Genomic DNA, 13,328 nt, shown 5'->3' with positions numbered 1-13,328 from the left:
CATTTGGAAGCACCACTATAGGAGAAGGCAAACCATGGACTTAGCTCCACAGAAGGTTTAGACTAGGGCTGACTGGGATTCAAAATGAATAGGAGGGGCCTCTTTGGTGGTGCAAGGGATTTAGTCTCAGCACTGTGACAATATCCGCAGTCATTGCAGCAGTAGTTCAATCCCCAGCTCAGGAACTGACCCATATGGTGGAGCAGACCTCACTGGCTGCTCTCCTCAGCAGTGTGTTTCAGTAGAGCCACCTATCCTGCTCCCCACTGTCTCTGGTGAATCCTCTCATCCCCCCCACCTCTAGCCTACACTCCAGCTCTTGTGTGTATAAATAAAATAAATTTTGAAAAATGAAGAGGAACTTACTGACTTTGGAGAGATTTCAGTCTAAATTTAATAGAATGGATAATTCTGAGAGAGAAACAAAGAGAAACAAAGCAAAACCCAGCTGAAATCGCCCCCCCCCCATCTCCTTGACATGCTCCTTTTACACCTCATTGATTCTCGTATTAAAAAAGTACCACACAGGAGATTTCTGGACCTACTAAACATAGAGCTTCCATATGATCCAGCAATTCCACTCCTAGGTATTTACCCAAAGGACACAAACATCAATTCCAAAGAGCACCTGCACCCCTATGTTTATAGCAGCACTGTTTACAATAGCTAAGCTTTGGAAACAACCCAAATGGCCAAAAATAGATGACTGGATCAAGAAGATGTGGTACATATATACCATGGAATATTACTCAGCATTCAAAAAAGATAAACACATGCAATTTGCAGCAACATGGATGGCGCTGGAAGGGATCATGCTCAGCGAAATAAGCCAGAAAGAAAAAGAAAAATACCGGATGGTCTCACTCATAGCAGGAATCTAGAAAACTTAAATAAGGGACCAGGAAAATGAATAACTATAAGAAAGTGAAAATCAAAATCAACAAAAAACTATGAACCAGAGACATTCTATGGAGGGTGGAGGGCGGGGAGGGGAGGGATTGTGGTCAAATAAGGGGGTTGCAATTGTATGGGGAATATAAAAATAAAATTTATTAAAAAAAAAAGTACCACACAACTCTCAGACTTCCTGTGTGACCTTGGACAAATTACTTAATCTCTTTGTCCGGCAGTTTCCTTATCTGCAGAATGGAGATAATAATACAATACAGTGTTTGCATTAAGAATTAAATGAAAATTTGTATGATGCTCTTAGAGTCTGGAACAATGTTCAGCACTGTTTTACCATTAACTGTTATAACAGTATCATTATTACAACCTATACAACTACTCTGTTCATCTCTCATGGTCATTCATATTGGGGGTAGGGAGTAGTTCTAGGAGGAAGAAAGAAATGAACAAGACTTCTCATTGCACTTGTATGGTCTTATGAGTTTTGATTTGTCCAGCCACACCTTGGCACATAGGCGCTCAAAGTGTTTGCTGAATGAATAAACGTCTTCCTACTGAACTGCAAGTTCTTTACAAGCAGGGACCATATTTCCTGCTCACTGTATTACTAGAACCAAGCATTTGATGAAGCACAGAGCAGGCATTTAGGGATTACAACTAATGAATGATAGAAGACATAAATGGCTGCAGGAGAAAATCATTTGGACCACAACGTTGGCATAAACTACTGTAAAAACATCAGTGTTAGTGTAACAGGGTGGTCCCCAGGAAAGGGGGAGGTCCCAGGGTCCCTCCCCACCCAAGGGAGAGTGGAGCTGAGCAGGAGAGAAGAAGCTGCAGAGGAGACTGAGGAAGGAAGCAGGATGGAGAGCTGGAAGGAGACCTGGAGGAGGTAGGTGGAGCCGAGAGACACGTGAAGAAACTATGCTTGCCTTTTGGTGGTAGACTGGTTAACCCAGATGTGGGAAGGTGACAATGGCGGGTTTTGTCTTGATTTTAATTTTGCTCTTCATCTTCCAGACTTGTCTGATTGTTTCAGATCCTTTTCTGTGGGTCCCCACTGGGAAGACTTGTGGCAGGCTTTGGGGCCTTGCTCTGGGCCAATCCCATTTGGGTGGACTTTTACCCACGAGGGGACGGGTAACTTTGGGCGCTTGATTTAGAAACTATATTCTTTGGGGCCTCCCCAGTGGCTCAGCGGTTGAGCACTGGGTTGCGAGGCTGCCCACAGCCTCTGCAGCGCCGGTTCGATCCCCGGCTGCTCCCCGGCCACCGGAGGAGGGTCCCACATGGTACACAGACCTCTCCTGCCGCCTGCTGCTCCCCTCAGCAGTGTACTTCGGTCCTTCTGCCTGCTCTGCTCCCCGCTCTGGCTCTGGTGAAGTCTCTCACCCTCCTGCGCTTCTGACTGTGCCCAGTGCTTATATAAATAAATAAATAAATAAATAAATAATATTAAAAAAACCCTACATTCTTTGCCTTTCCTGTATTGTTTCCTAATTATACTAAAGTTCCTTCCCATCAAAGTCTCATATGTTTTGTGTTGCTGCTGCGGATGGCAGAACCTATTTGGAGCAGGCAGGTTTGCAGGGTCTGGGGTGCCCCTCTCCCTGCCCTGTAACATTAGGTCTGTAGAAACACCAGGTTGGTGTTGCAGAAACACCAGTTTTAGGAATGGACTGAGCAGAGGAAGAGACCTGCAGAGCGGAGACATTAACAGCACAAGGACTGAGCGAAAGCCGGGCTCCCCCGCGCCCCGCGGTAGGGAAAGCCCCAGCGAGCGCCGCTGTCCAGGCCCCGCCCAGGCCCCGCCCAGACCCCGCCCCAGGATCACGTGACCCCGGCGCGCGTGGGGCTCGTCGCGGGCCGAGCGCGTGGGTGTCTCAGCGCGGCTGCTTGCGCTATGGCGGGGCTGGTGGACTTCCAGGACGAAGAGCAGGTGAAGGCCTTTCTGGAGAACATGGAGGTGGAGTGCAACTACCAGTGCTACCGCGAGAAGGACCCGGATGGTGAGCGCTGCCCGCGCGGCCTGGGGACACTTGGCGGCGCCTGGGGGCAGAAGGCGGGGGTTTGGTCGAGTCACGTGAGCGACCTCAGCGGCGATCCGAGGGGTCACGGCCCGCGACACGTCGGGGCGGGATCTGGGGGACACTGAGACCTTGTGTGTGTTCGGAAGGCGCGGATTGGATCCCAGGAGGACTGGCAGGGCCATGGCTCCGGCGGAACCCAGGCTGGGGTCGGGAAGGAAGAGAAGTGCTTGGGCGTTTGGCATAGAGGGACTGGAGATACATCGGTGAACAGATGAAATTCCCTGTCGTCGTGGAGCTTATATTCTAGTCGAGGAGAATGGAATAAAATAAGGAAATAAATAGCGGTGTTAGAAAGTCAGTGCAGGGCCTCCCCGGTGGCGCAAGGGGTTAAGACGCAACCTATGGAGTAGAGCTATCCACAGCCTCTGCAGCACGAGTAGGATCCCCGGCCAGGGAACTACCCACGTGGCGAGCAGACCTCTCCTGACTCGCCCGCTGCTCCCCTCAGCAGTGTATTTCAATCAATCTGCCTGTTCTGTTCCCCACTCTGGCTCTGGTGAATCCTCTCACCCCCAAAACCCCCCCAATACACACACCTCTGGTCTGTACCCCAGCTCTTGTATGCATAAAGATAAAATAAATCTTTTTTTAGAAAAAGAAAGTAAGTTAATGCAGTGGGGAAAAGGACCGACTGAGAGATTTCAGGACAACAGGAGGACAATTTTAAATTGAGCTGTCAAGGGAGTCATTGAGCACCTCTGAAAGGGCCCAGCAGGAATGTGCCCCTTGTGTTTTGGGAGCACTGATTTGAATTGAGTGTGTGGGTGGATGGTGGTGTCCAGAAGGGGCCACCGAGAGCAGACTGTACCTTGGGTGGTTTCCTATCTCCTACTTTATTTTTATGAGTGCAAAACAAAAGATCCCTGCCCGACCTTCTAATAGCGTGCAGTCTAATTTCTAGGACATCATATAACTGTATCTTGAAGTTAAGCAACTACAGAGTTGTTGTGAGGTGTGATGGCTGAAAAAGAACCAGGATAGTTCGTCAAGGGCTAGTCCATGTCCTAAATGTAGAGAAAGTAGAGTCATGAAGTAGGATGGATGGGGAATAGTGCTGGAGGAGTCATAAGAAGCAGCAAGTATTGATTAAATGGAGGAGAGATGGTGGGAAATGAAAATGCTATTTTTTCAAAGGTTGAAGTTGAGCGTGTAGTCAGAAATAAAATTGAAGAGGGACCTGGGCTACAATGTGTCAGGCCTTAAATGCCAGGGAAAGACATCTGGACTTCATTTTTTGTAGGCAATGGAGAGCTTGCTGTGTTTTTGAGGAGAGTTCAAGGTAATATATTCCAGAGAACATCCCAAGCAATGGGGTGGGGAAGGTGGGCATAGAGGAAGACCTGGCTGCAGCACTTCAGGAGAGCTGTAGTTACTCCAGCTACTGGTATAGTAGTTTCCTATAAAGTCATCATAATCTCTCACATGGGAATTACTGAAATCACTTTCTAACCTGTGTACACTCTTGTTCTCTTAAATTTTATTCTACTTACCAACTGTTGTTTTCATTTTTATTTTATAGTAAATGCTAATTAGATTTTTAAATAACAAAAACAACACATTTGTTGTTATCAGTGTTGGAGTGTCCCCGCTTACACACTTAATTGCATATACAAAAATACGTGCTAGAGTAACCTTTTGAAAAATGAAAATTAAATCATAGGGCTTTAACTCTTGAAACTTTCTAGTGGTTTGCCGTTGACTTGGAATGAAATCCTAAGTCCTTCCTATGTTCTCAAGGCCCGGTGGTCTGGTTCCTCCCTTTCGCTTTCATTTCTTGTCCCTTTCCTTTTCAGTTTTACCTGTGTTATACCTTATTTATGTCAAACGTATTCCCTCTTTTGGATCTTTTTTTTTTTTTAAGATTTATTTTATACAAGAACTGGGGTACAGGCCAGATGCGCGGGAGGGTGAGAGGATTCACCAGAGGCAGAGTGGGGAGCAGAACAGTCAGAGTGATGAAATATACTGCTGAGGGGAGCAGCGGGAGTGACAGGAGAGGTCTGCTGTGCCATGTGGGACCCTCACTGGCTGGCCAGGATCGAACCAGCACTGCAGAGGCTGCAGACAGCTTCACAGCGCGGTGCTCAACTGCCTGCGTCACCAGTGGAGGCCCTCTTTTGGATCTTTTTATTATTCCTTATATACTGGGACTTCCTACCCCTTTCCTATTTCATTGTGTTTATTTTTTAAAAAGATTTATTTATTTATGCATACAAGAACTAGAGTGTAGGCCAAAGGTGTTGGGGAGTGAGAGGATTCACCAGAGACAGAGTGGGGAGAAGAACAGGCGAATCTCCCAAAACACACTGCTGAGGGGAGCTGCTGGTAAGACTGGAGTGGTCTGCTGTACCATGTGGGTTAGCTCCCTGGCTAGGGATTAAACTCATGTTGCAGTGGCTGGTGATAGCTTGATAGCGCTGTGCCTTTAACTCCTGCTCCACCAGGGAGGCCCCATTTCATTGTGTTTATATAAATCTTTCTCATTATTACATGTCAACTCAGATATCATAGTCCTCAGTGAGACCTTCTCTTACTGTTCAATCTGCATTAAACATTTCTCCTAATGCACATTTCTCTTGTACTGTTTTCATTTCAATCATAACATTTATTACTGTTTGACTATATCTCATTCACCTGTTACTGACTGCGTTTCTCCTCTAGAATGTGATTTTGGAGAGGGCAAGTGACCATATTCCTACGATCTAGAACAGTGTGTAGTACATAAATGCACAGACACGCACAAATAAATGTTAAATGAAAAAGAACATGAGGTGGGTGTTCCTGGAGACGAAGAAGGAAGGACGGGGAAAGAGATGTAAAGGAGATGCTTCCTGGGACTAGGGGCCTTATTTCCAACGCCTTTGATAGCTACCATTTCTATTTTATCTTCAGGCTCGCTGAGGAGTAAGTGTAGTCATTGAAGCATCCTTTTCTTACTGTTATAAAGATTATCCCGTGGGCTCTTTTCATTTTCAGAGGTTTACTGCTGAATTTACCAAGATGTCCCAAAACTAACAAAGTTTCCTCATGGAAGTCAGTGGGCCTTCAGACCTGATTGACAGGGAGCTGAAGGGCTCCCTCAGAGGGGCTGGTGAATGGTAGAGCCCATGCAGGGGCCAAGGTCTCACCAGTCCATTCTCATGCCTGGTTGAGGACAAACAATGCCATTTGTAGGGTTGAACTGAACATCACCTTTATTCTATGTGGTATGATCACCTTGCCACACCTCGGGAGGACAGAGGCTGCTCCAGAATAAAAGACACATTCTGGCCTGTACATTTCAGCCCTCCCCATGCCAAGCAGCAGCCCCAGACGTGAAGTATAGCTCTTGCTTTTTCCTTACAGGTTGCTATCGGCTGGTAGACTATTTGGAAGGAATCCAGAAGAATTTTGATGAGGCTGCCAAGGTGTTGAAGTTCAACTGTGAAGAGAACAAACACAGTGATAGCTGCTATAAATTGGGGGTCTATTATGTGACTGGAAAAGGTAAGGAAGGGGTCTGCTTTCTTTCTCTTTGTCATTGATGATAGTGCAGGTGTCACTTTTTGATCCTCACGCTGAGCCCTCTTCATAAGAGGGTCCTCACAGGGACTGAAGAATATTTCAGGAAGGTTTGGAGATGTCTTCAGGAGGTCAGTGGGGAAAGGGCACAGCTTTTTAAGTTGGGCAGTAGTGGGAGCTTGTGCCAGTTACTTTTACTCTGTGCCTCAGTTACATCATCTGTAAAATAGAGAAGGAATAGTACTTGCTTCATAGAGTTTTTGAGAGGGTTAATTGAGATAGTGTAGATAAAGACACCAGAAAGTGCCTGGCACAGAGAAAAGAATCAATACTGGTCCCTTGCAGCTATCTTTTTCCTCAAGCCCTGATTGTAATTATCTCTGGAGTAAGTTTCTATTGCTAAATAGCAAATGATCCCAACACATTTTTCTCATAGTTTCTATGAGTCAGGAACATGGGAGTTTCCTATCTGTGTGCCTCAGGGTCTCCTGTGAGATTGTGATCTCAACGTTAGCCATGAAGCTCAGTGAACCCAAACAGGATAGCCAATGAAAATCATACCTAGACGTCCTGCCAACTAACTGAAAACCAAAGGTAAAGAGAAAATCTTAAAAGCAATCAGAGAAAAAGACACACTGAGGGCAACAAAGGTGAGAATAACCACCGACTTTTCATCAGAGGTAACGTAAGCCAGATGACAAAAGAACATCTTTTGCATGCTGAAAGAAAAACTGTCACACTTGAATTATACTTTAGCAAAAATATCTTTAAAAATGAGGATGAAATAGGGCCTCCCCTGGTGGCGCAGCAGTTGAATGCTGGGCTGCGAAGCTGCCCTCAGCCTCTGCAGCGCCGGTTCAATCCCTGGCCGCCTGCGAGGGTCCCACATGGTGTGCAGACCTCTCCTGCTGCCCGCTGCTCCCCTCAGCAGTGTATTTCTTTAAAAAAAAAAAAAAATGAGGATGAAATAAATTCATTCTCAGATAAACAGAAGCTGAGAGAATGAGTAACTAGCAGACCTACACTAGAAGAAAGTTAAAGTTGTTTGAGGTGAAGGAAAATTATGACAGATGGAAACTAGAGTCCATACAAAAGAATAAAGAACACTAGAAGATGTGAGTAAATAAGGCTTTCCTCCTCATTTCTGAATGTCTGAATAAGACTGTTTAAAGCAAAAAGAATAGCAGTGTATTATGAGGCATATACTTTATAGAGATGTAAAACAAAAAAGGTAATATATGGGAATAAAATATGACAGTAAGACTCAGAAAAGATGGAAATATGGTGAATGAAAGTATGCTTTTATAAGGGACTTAATATATGTAAAAATGGTATAATACTAATTCATGATAGGTTGTAAGGTAAGGCTATGTATTATCATTGGAAATTTATAATCACTTGGGAAAAAAAGTTTAATTAAAACACAATGATGAGAATGAAATGACCTAGGAATACATAGTTCAGAAGAATACAAGACAGAAAAAAAGGAGCAAAAGAGATTAGGGACAAATAGGAAACAAGTAAGCTTGCAGACTTAAACCCACTGTGTCAATAATTGTGTTAAATGTAATTTAAATACTCTAATGAAAATCAGGTTGGTCAGGCTGGATATAAAAACAAGGCTGTTTAGGAATACATTCTCAAAACTGAAAGTACTCAGGGGACATAGAATTTGTGAGCTTTTTTTTTTTTTTTTTTTTAAAGATTTATTTATTTATACAAGCACTGGGTACAGTCAGAAGTGCGGGAGGGTGAGAGAATTCACCAGAGCCAGAGCAGGAAACAGAACAGGCAGACTGACGAAGTACATTGCTGAGGGGATCAGCGGGCGCAGCAGTAGAGGTCTGCGAGTCATGTGGGACCCGCCCCCGGCGGCTGGGGATCTAACAGGCACTGCAGAGGCTGCAGGCAGCCTCGCAACCCAGCCCTCAACTGGGAGGCCTGGGGAGGCCTGCATAGAATTTATGAGCTTTTCTTGAGAAATCTAGCTGGTAACCAATAAAGGGGTGAGTCAAATAATTTAGGAATAGAAAAGCTCCTAGGAAAAGACTGGTGATGCACAGATTAGAATGAATGCCTGCTTTTGCGGTGTCACTGAGGGGAATGTAAATGAAAAAATCCTTTACAGTGTAGAAACCCCATAACATTTACTGGACATATTTCTTTGACAGATTCTTTGTAAGAACACATTTAAGCTTCCAACAGGAAGTAGATACTTTAATCCCTATTTTACAGATGAAGAAAACTGGGGCTCGTAGAGAGAAGATAAAGGATTAGAAACGTTGACTTTACACTATCAACAGGTAATAGAGCCAGGGCTGGAGCCTAGGTTTTCTGCCTCTGGAGCCCAGACTTTACTAACCATTGTGCTTTGCTCTCCTCCTAAGTTGAAATAACTTACTGAAAAGGTGGGGAAGGATAGATGGGAGGAAGTGTGAGATATCCATATCCTCATCTTTTACAGTTGTGAGTGAATACTATCTGGAACTTAGTTAAAAAAATAGAAGTAACTAATATTTTCATATTTTTAATATTCACTTTATAACCATAGATTCCCATTTAGGAAATTTCTTTGGTAAAAAATATTCATTTGAAGTTCATCAGTTTCTTGAATTTCAGTTCAGTGTATTTTTTTTTCTGAATAAATTCAAGTAAAATCAAAGTTAACTTTGAAATTTACAAATAGCATATGTCATCCAATTTTCAAAGTGCTTCTTTTTGTCCATTCAGCCAGCCAGCATTTAGTTAGAACACATACTACAAAGATGATGGATTACTGTTTTCTTGTTGAGAATGTTGGTTATTTCTAGGTAGTTGATTTGGAGTGATTTCTTTTAAAATTATGTTTAAAAGATAGTTTAAGAGTTTATATTTTTTGAGACTATACATGGGAAATTGCAGTTTTCTATTAAAAAAAAAGCAATAAGTAAACCCTGTCATCATCATTGCTTAAAATGACCTGTTAGTGGCTTCCAGTTGCTCCTAAAATTAAATACACAGAGTCCTTAAGACCCAGCGTGATGTAGCCTCTGCTTGCCTTTCCAACTTCCCTTCCCCAGTGATTTCTGGGGTCTAGCCACATGTGCTACTTTTCTCTTTCTTTCTTTTTTTTTTTTAATTAATTTCTTTATTTATATAAGCACTGGGTATAGTCAAAAGCATGGGAGGGTGAGAGAATTCACCAGAGCCAGAGTGGGGAACAGGAGAGGCAGACTGATGAAGTACACTGCTGAGGGGAGCGGGAGCAGTGGGCGCGGCAAGAGAGGTCTGTGCGCCATGTGGGACCCTCACCGGCAGCCAGGAATCAAACTGGCGCTGCAGAGGTTGCGGGCAGCTTCACAGCCCATCGCTGAACTGCTGCGCCACCAGGGGAGGCCCTGCTTTTCTCTTTCTATTCCTACATTCTGGAACAATGCTCACCCTATACTTTCTTTTCCTTCTTTTTCCCATTATGTCACAGCTCATTGTCTCTTCTTTGGGGATACCTGTTCTAGGTGAGAGCCCTGATACATGCTTATAGCACCCTGTACTTTTCCTCCATACACTTGTCACACTTATCTTCATACGTTGTGTGGCTATTAAATATCTGTGTCATTAGCCCACAAGATCTGTAAGGGCAGCAACAGTGTTTGTTCCCTAGAACCTAGCACAATAGTTGGCAAATAATATTCAGTATATATTTAAATTAACATTCAGGGAAGTGCTTATAAGAGGCCATGTTCTTGCTGTAGCCCCAAAAGGTAGATGTTATCATTCCTGCTTTTTACCTCCTATACCTTTTGGGCTTCCTTGTAAGACAGCATTTGAGCAAATGAGCCCATGGCTAAAAAAGCTAGAAGGGATGTGCACTATACCAGTCTACCTTCCTTTTGTGAAGGCTGCCTTAGCTCAGAATTTATGAACTGCATTCAGGAATTGCTCCCTCATTCAGGAATTGTTCCCTCAAAACCTGAGACATTAGGTTTTACCCTAATTTGGTTTACTTTTTTCTTCCCTATTCTTTCAGGTGGATTGCCACGTGACTTGAAAGCTGCCTCTAACTGCTTTCTAATGGCCTGTGAAATGCCCGGAAAGAAGTCTGTGGAGGCATGTCACAATGTTGGTCTTCTGGCACATGATGGACAAGTCAATGAAGATGGCCAGCCTGATCTGGGAAAGGCCAGAGACTACTACACAAGGGCCTGTGATGGCAGTTATGCCTCCAGCTGCTTCAACCTCAGCGCCATGTACCTGCAGGGTACCCCTGGCTTTCCCAAGGACATGGGCCTTGCATGTAAATACTCTATGAAAGCTTGTGACCTAGGCCATATCTGGGCCTGTGCCAATGCCAGCCGCATGTACAAGCTGGGAGATGGTGTCGATAAGGATGAAGCCAAAGCTGAGGTGCTAAAAAATCGAGCCCAGCAGCTGCACAAAGAACAGCAGAAAAGTGTCCAGCCTTTAACATTTGGGTAGTGTGGCCTACCTCCTACACATCAGACAGCTTGAGGCTGCCCCTTCCTATTTCTGACCTTGGTAGTCCACCTGTTGGAGCAGGAAGACTTGGACTTGATATCAAGAGCTCTGGACACATAGGCCCATTATCCCAACGTGGCACCTATTGGGACATAGCCTGAAATGTTTATTTTCAATATTCCTTTATCTGGTGTGATCTGTGGAGACAACATTTATAGGGTATTGAGTTTTCAGACTCACAGGTCTTTGAAACACAGAAGCAAACTAGAGAGCCAAAGAGATCTCTAGATGGAGAGGGGTACTGATGGGCAGGAAGTTGGAAAAATTAAAGCCACAGGGCCTGAAGGAATCAGACATGATTATTATTATTTTAGCTGGGAGGGCTTAGAAATCAGAAAGTATCTTGATTTACATAATAGAAGGCTTAAGGAGCTAAGAACAGTTAAAAAGTCACGACTGCCACCCTCTGACTTATGTAATCATTGGTGTGGGCTTCCTTCTTGCCTTTAGAATCAGATATTTCAATAAATTCATAGAGATCAGAGGGGCGTGACATGAGACATAGAAATTAAAGGTGGTTATCGCAAAGGAGATGAAACATAGCCTTTCTCTAGTGGAGAAAGTCACAGTTAAAAATCAGCATGCCCAGGGCCACTTAACTGGCTCTTCCTGTCATGCTGAGGGAACAGATTATTTATTCCCTTTCCAAGGCCACTTTGGCTAGAAATTTGAACAAGGACTTTGTGGCACATCTTGTCCCTCAGAATTGAATCTTTTTAATTGTCCTTGTCAATAAACTATTTTGATTGATTAGTAATTTGATTAGTATTTTTAGTGTTCATTACAGATTCTGTATGGGGTAGAAATTATGTTCATAGTGGTTGTGCCCTTTTCTTTTACGAACATTTGCTTTTTCTACTCTCTTCCTAACTTGCCACCAGGGGGCGAGCTGGCATTTTGCTGCTGATCACAAGACCATTATTTCTGTCATCACCTACTGTTTTGGGGCTTCCAGTTTTGCACCTGCCCTAGAAGAAGGCTTGCAATGTGTATGAAGGTTAATGAGCATAGCCAGCTTCTCAAGTTGATGGAGGAGAGGGACTTCCCCAAGAGTTGGGAAGTTTTAATATGCAAATTTATTTTTATTTTTTTAGTTTTTTCCTCCCTACTGCCCCCAATTTGTTTTGAAAATGTAAATTAGCTTTTGTTGTGTTAAAACTGTAGCCCAACAAGCATATGTAAAGATGCTCAACATCATTAATGACTAGGAAAATGAAAAAGTAAACTACAATGGGATAATTACTTAACATCTATCGGGATGGCTGTTGTCAAAAAAAAAAAAAAAAGACAAGTATTGGCTGGGATGCAAAGAAACTGGAATCCTATACATTATTGGGAATGTAAAATGGTGCAGCCGTTATGGAAGACGATATGGTGACTCCCCAGTAAATTAAACAGAATTACCACACTATCCAGGAATTCTACCCCTGGATACCTCTCCAAAAGAATTGTAAGAAAGGTCTCCAAGAAATATTTGTAGACTTACGTTCATAGCAGTATTCACAATAGCCAAGAACAACTCAACTATCTACTGATGGGTGAATGGATAAAGATGTCCATACATACAATGGGATGTTTCTCATCTTTAAAAGGAAGGAAATTCTGATACATGCATCAACATAAAGAACCTTGAAGTCATGCTAGGTGAGGTAAGCCAGTCACAAAAAGATAAACAGTGTGATTCCATTTAGATGACATATCTAAATAGAGACCAAAAGAAGGATGATTCCCACTGGCTAAAGAAGGAATTATTTCAATTTTGCAAGGTTTAAAAGTGCTGAATGGGGCCTCCCCGGTGGCGCAGCGGTTGAGCGCTGGGTTGCAAAGCTGCCCGCGGCCTCTGCGGCGCCAGTTTGATCCCCGGCTGCTCCCCGGCCACCGGAGGAGGGTCCCGCATGGCGCGCAGACCTCTCCTGCCGCCCGCTGCTCCCCTCAGCAGTGTACTTCGGTCCTTCTGCCTGCTCTGCTCCCCTCTCTGGCTCTGGTGAATTCTCTCACCCTCCCGCGCTTCTGACTGTACCCAGTGCATGTATAAAACAAAAACAAACAAATAAATAAATAAAACATGCCTCTATTAAAAAAAAAAAAGTTTAAAAAAAATAAATAAATAAAAGTGCTGAATGGAGACTGCTTGCACAAAAAAGTAAATATCAGCACCACTGAACTACATGGTTAAGGTGGTAAATATTAGTTTATGTCACTACCAGCAATATTTTTAAAACACTAAACATTTTATTGCTTTAAAATGGAAAGTTAGAAGTTTCTGATTTTACTTCCCCCACACCCACTTAAAAGTCATGTGTTTTTTTTTTT

General features: G+C 43.6%; 1 protein-coding gene across 1 annotated transcript; it reads left to right on the top strand.

Annotated features, from left to right (window-relative positions):
* Positions 1-2,746: 2,746 nt before the first annotated feature.
* LOC119236108 (cytochrome c oxidase assembly factor 7) lies at positions 2,747-12,741 on the top strand. Its single transcript, XM_037499742.2, has 3 exons — positions 2,747-2,918; positions 6,345-6,485; positions 10,507-12,741. The coding sequence occupies exons 1-3, from the start codon at positions 2,813-2,815 to the stop codon at positions 10,953-10,955; spliced, it is 696 nt and encodes a 231-aa protein (XP_037355639.1). The 5' UTR covers positions 2,747-2,812; the 3' UTR covers positions 10,956-12,741.
* The last annotated feature ends 587 nt before the right edge of the window (positions 12,742-13,328 follow it).

Source organism: Talpa occidentalis, unplaced genomic scaffold (genome assembly GCF_014898055.3).
Source record: "Talpa occidentalis isolate TD23 unplaced genomic scaffold, MPIMG_talOcc4v2.1 talOcc4.9, whole genome shotgun sequence".
Lineage (NCBI taxonomy): Eukaryota > Metazoa > Chordata > Mammalia > Eulipotyphla > Talpidae > Talpa > Talpa occidentalis.
This window is presented reverse-complemented; position numbering and strand designations above follow the sequence as displayed.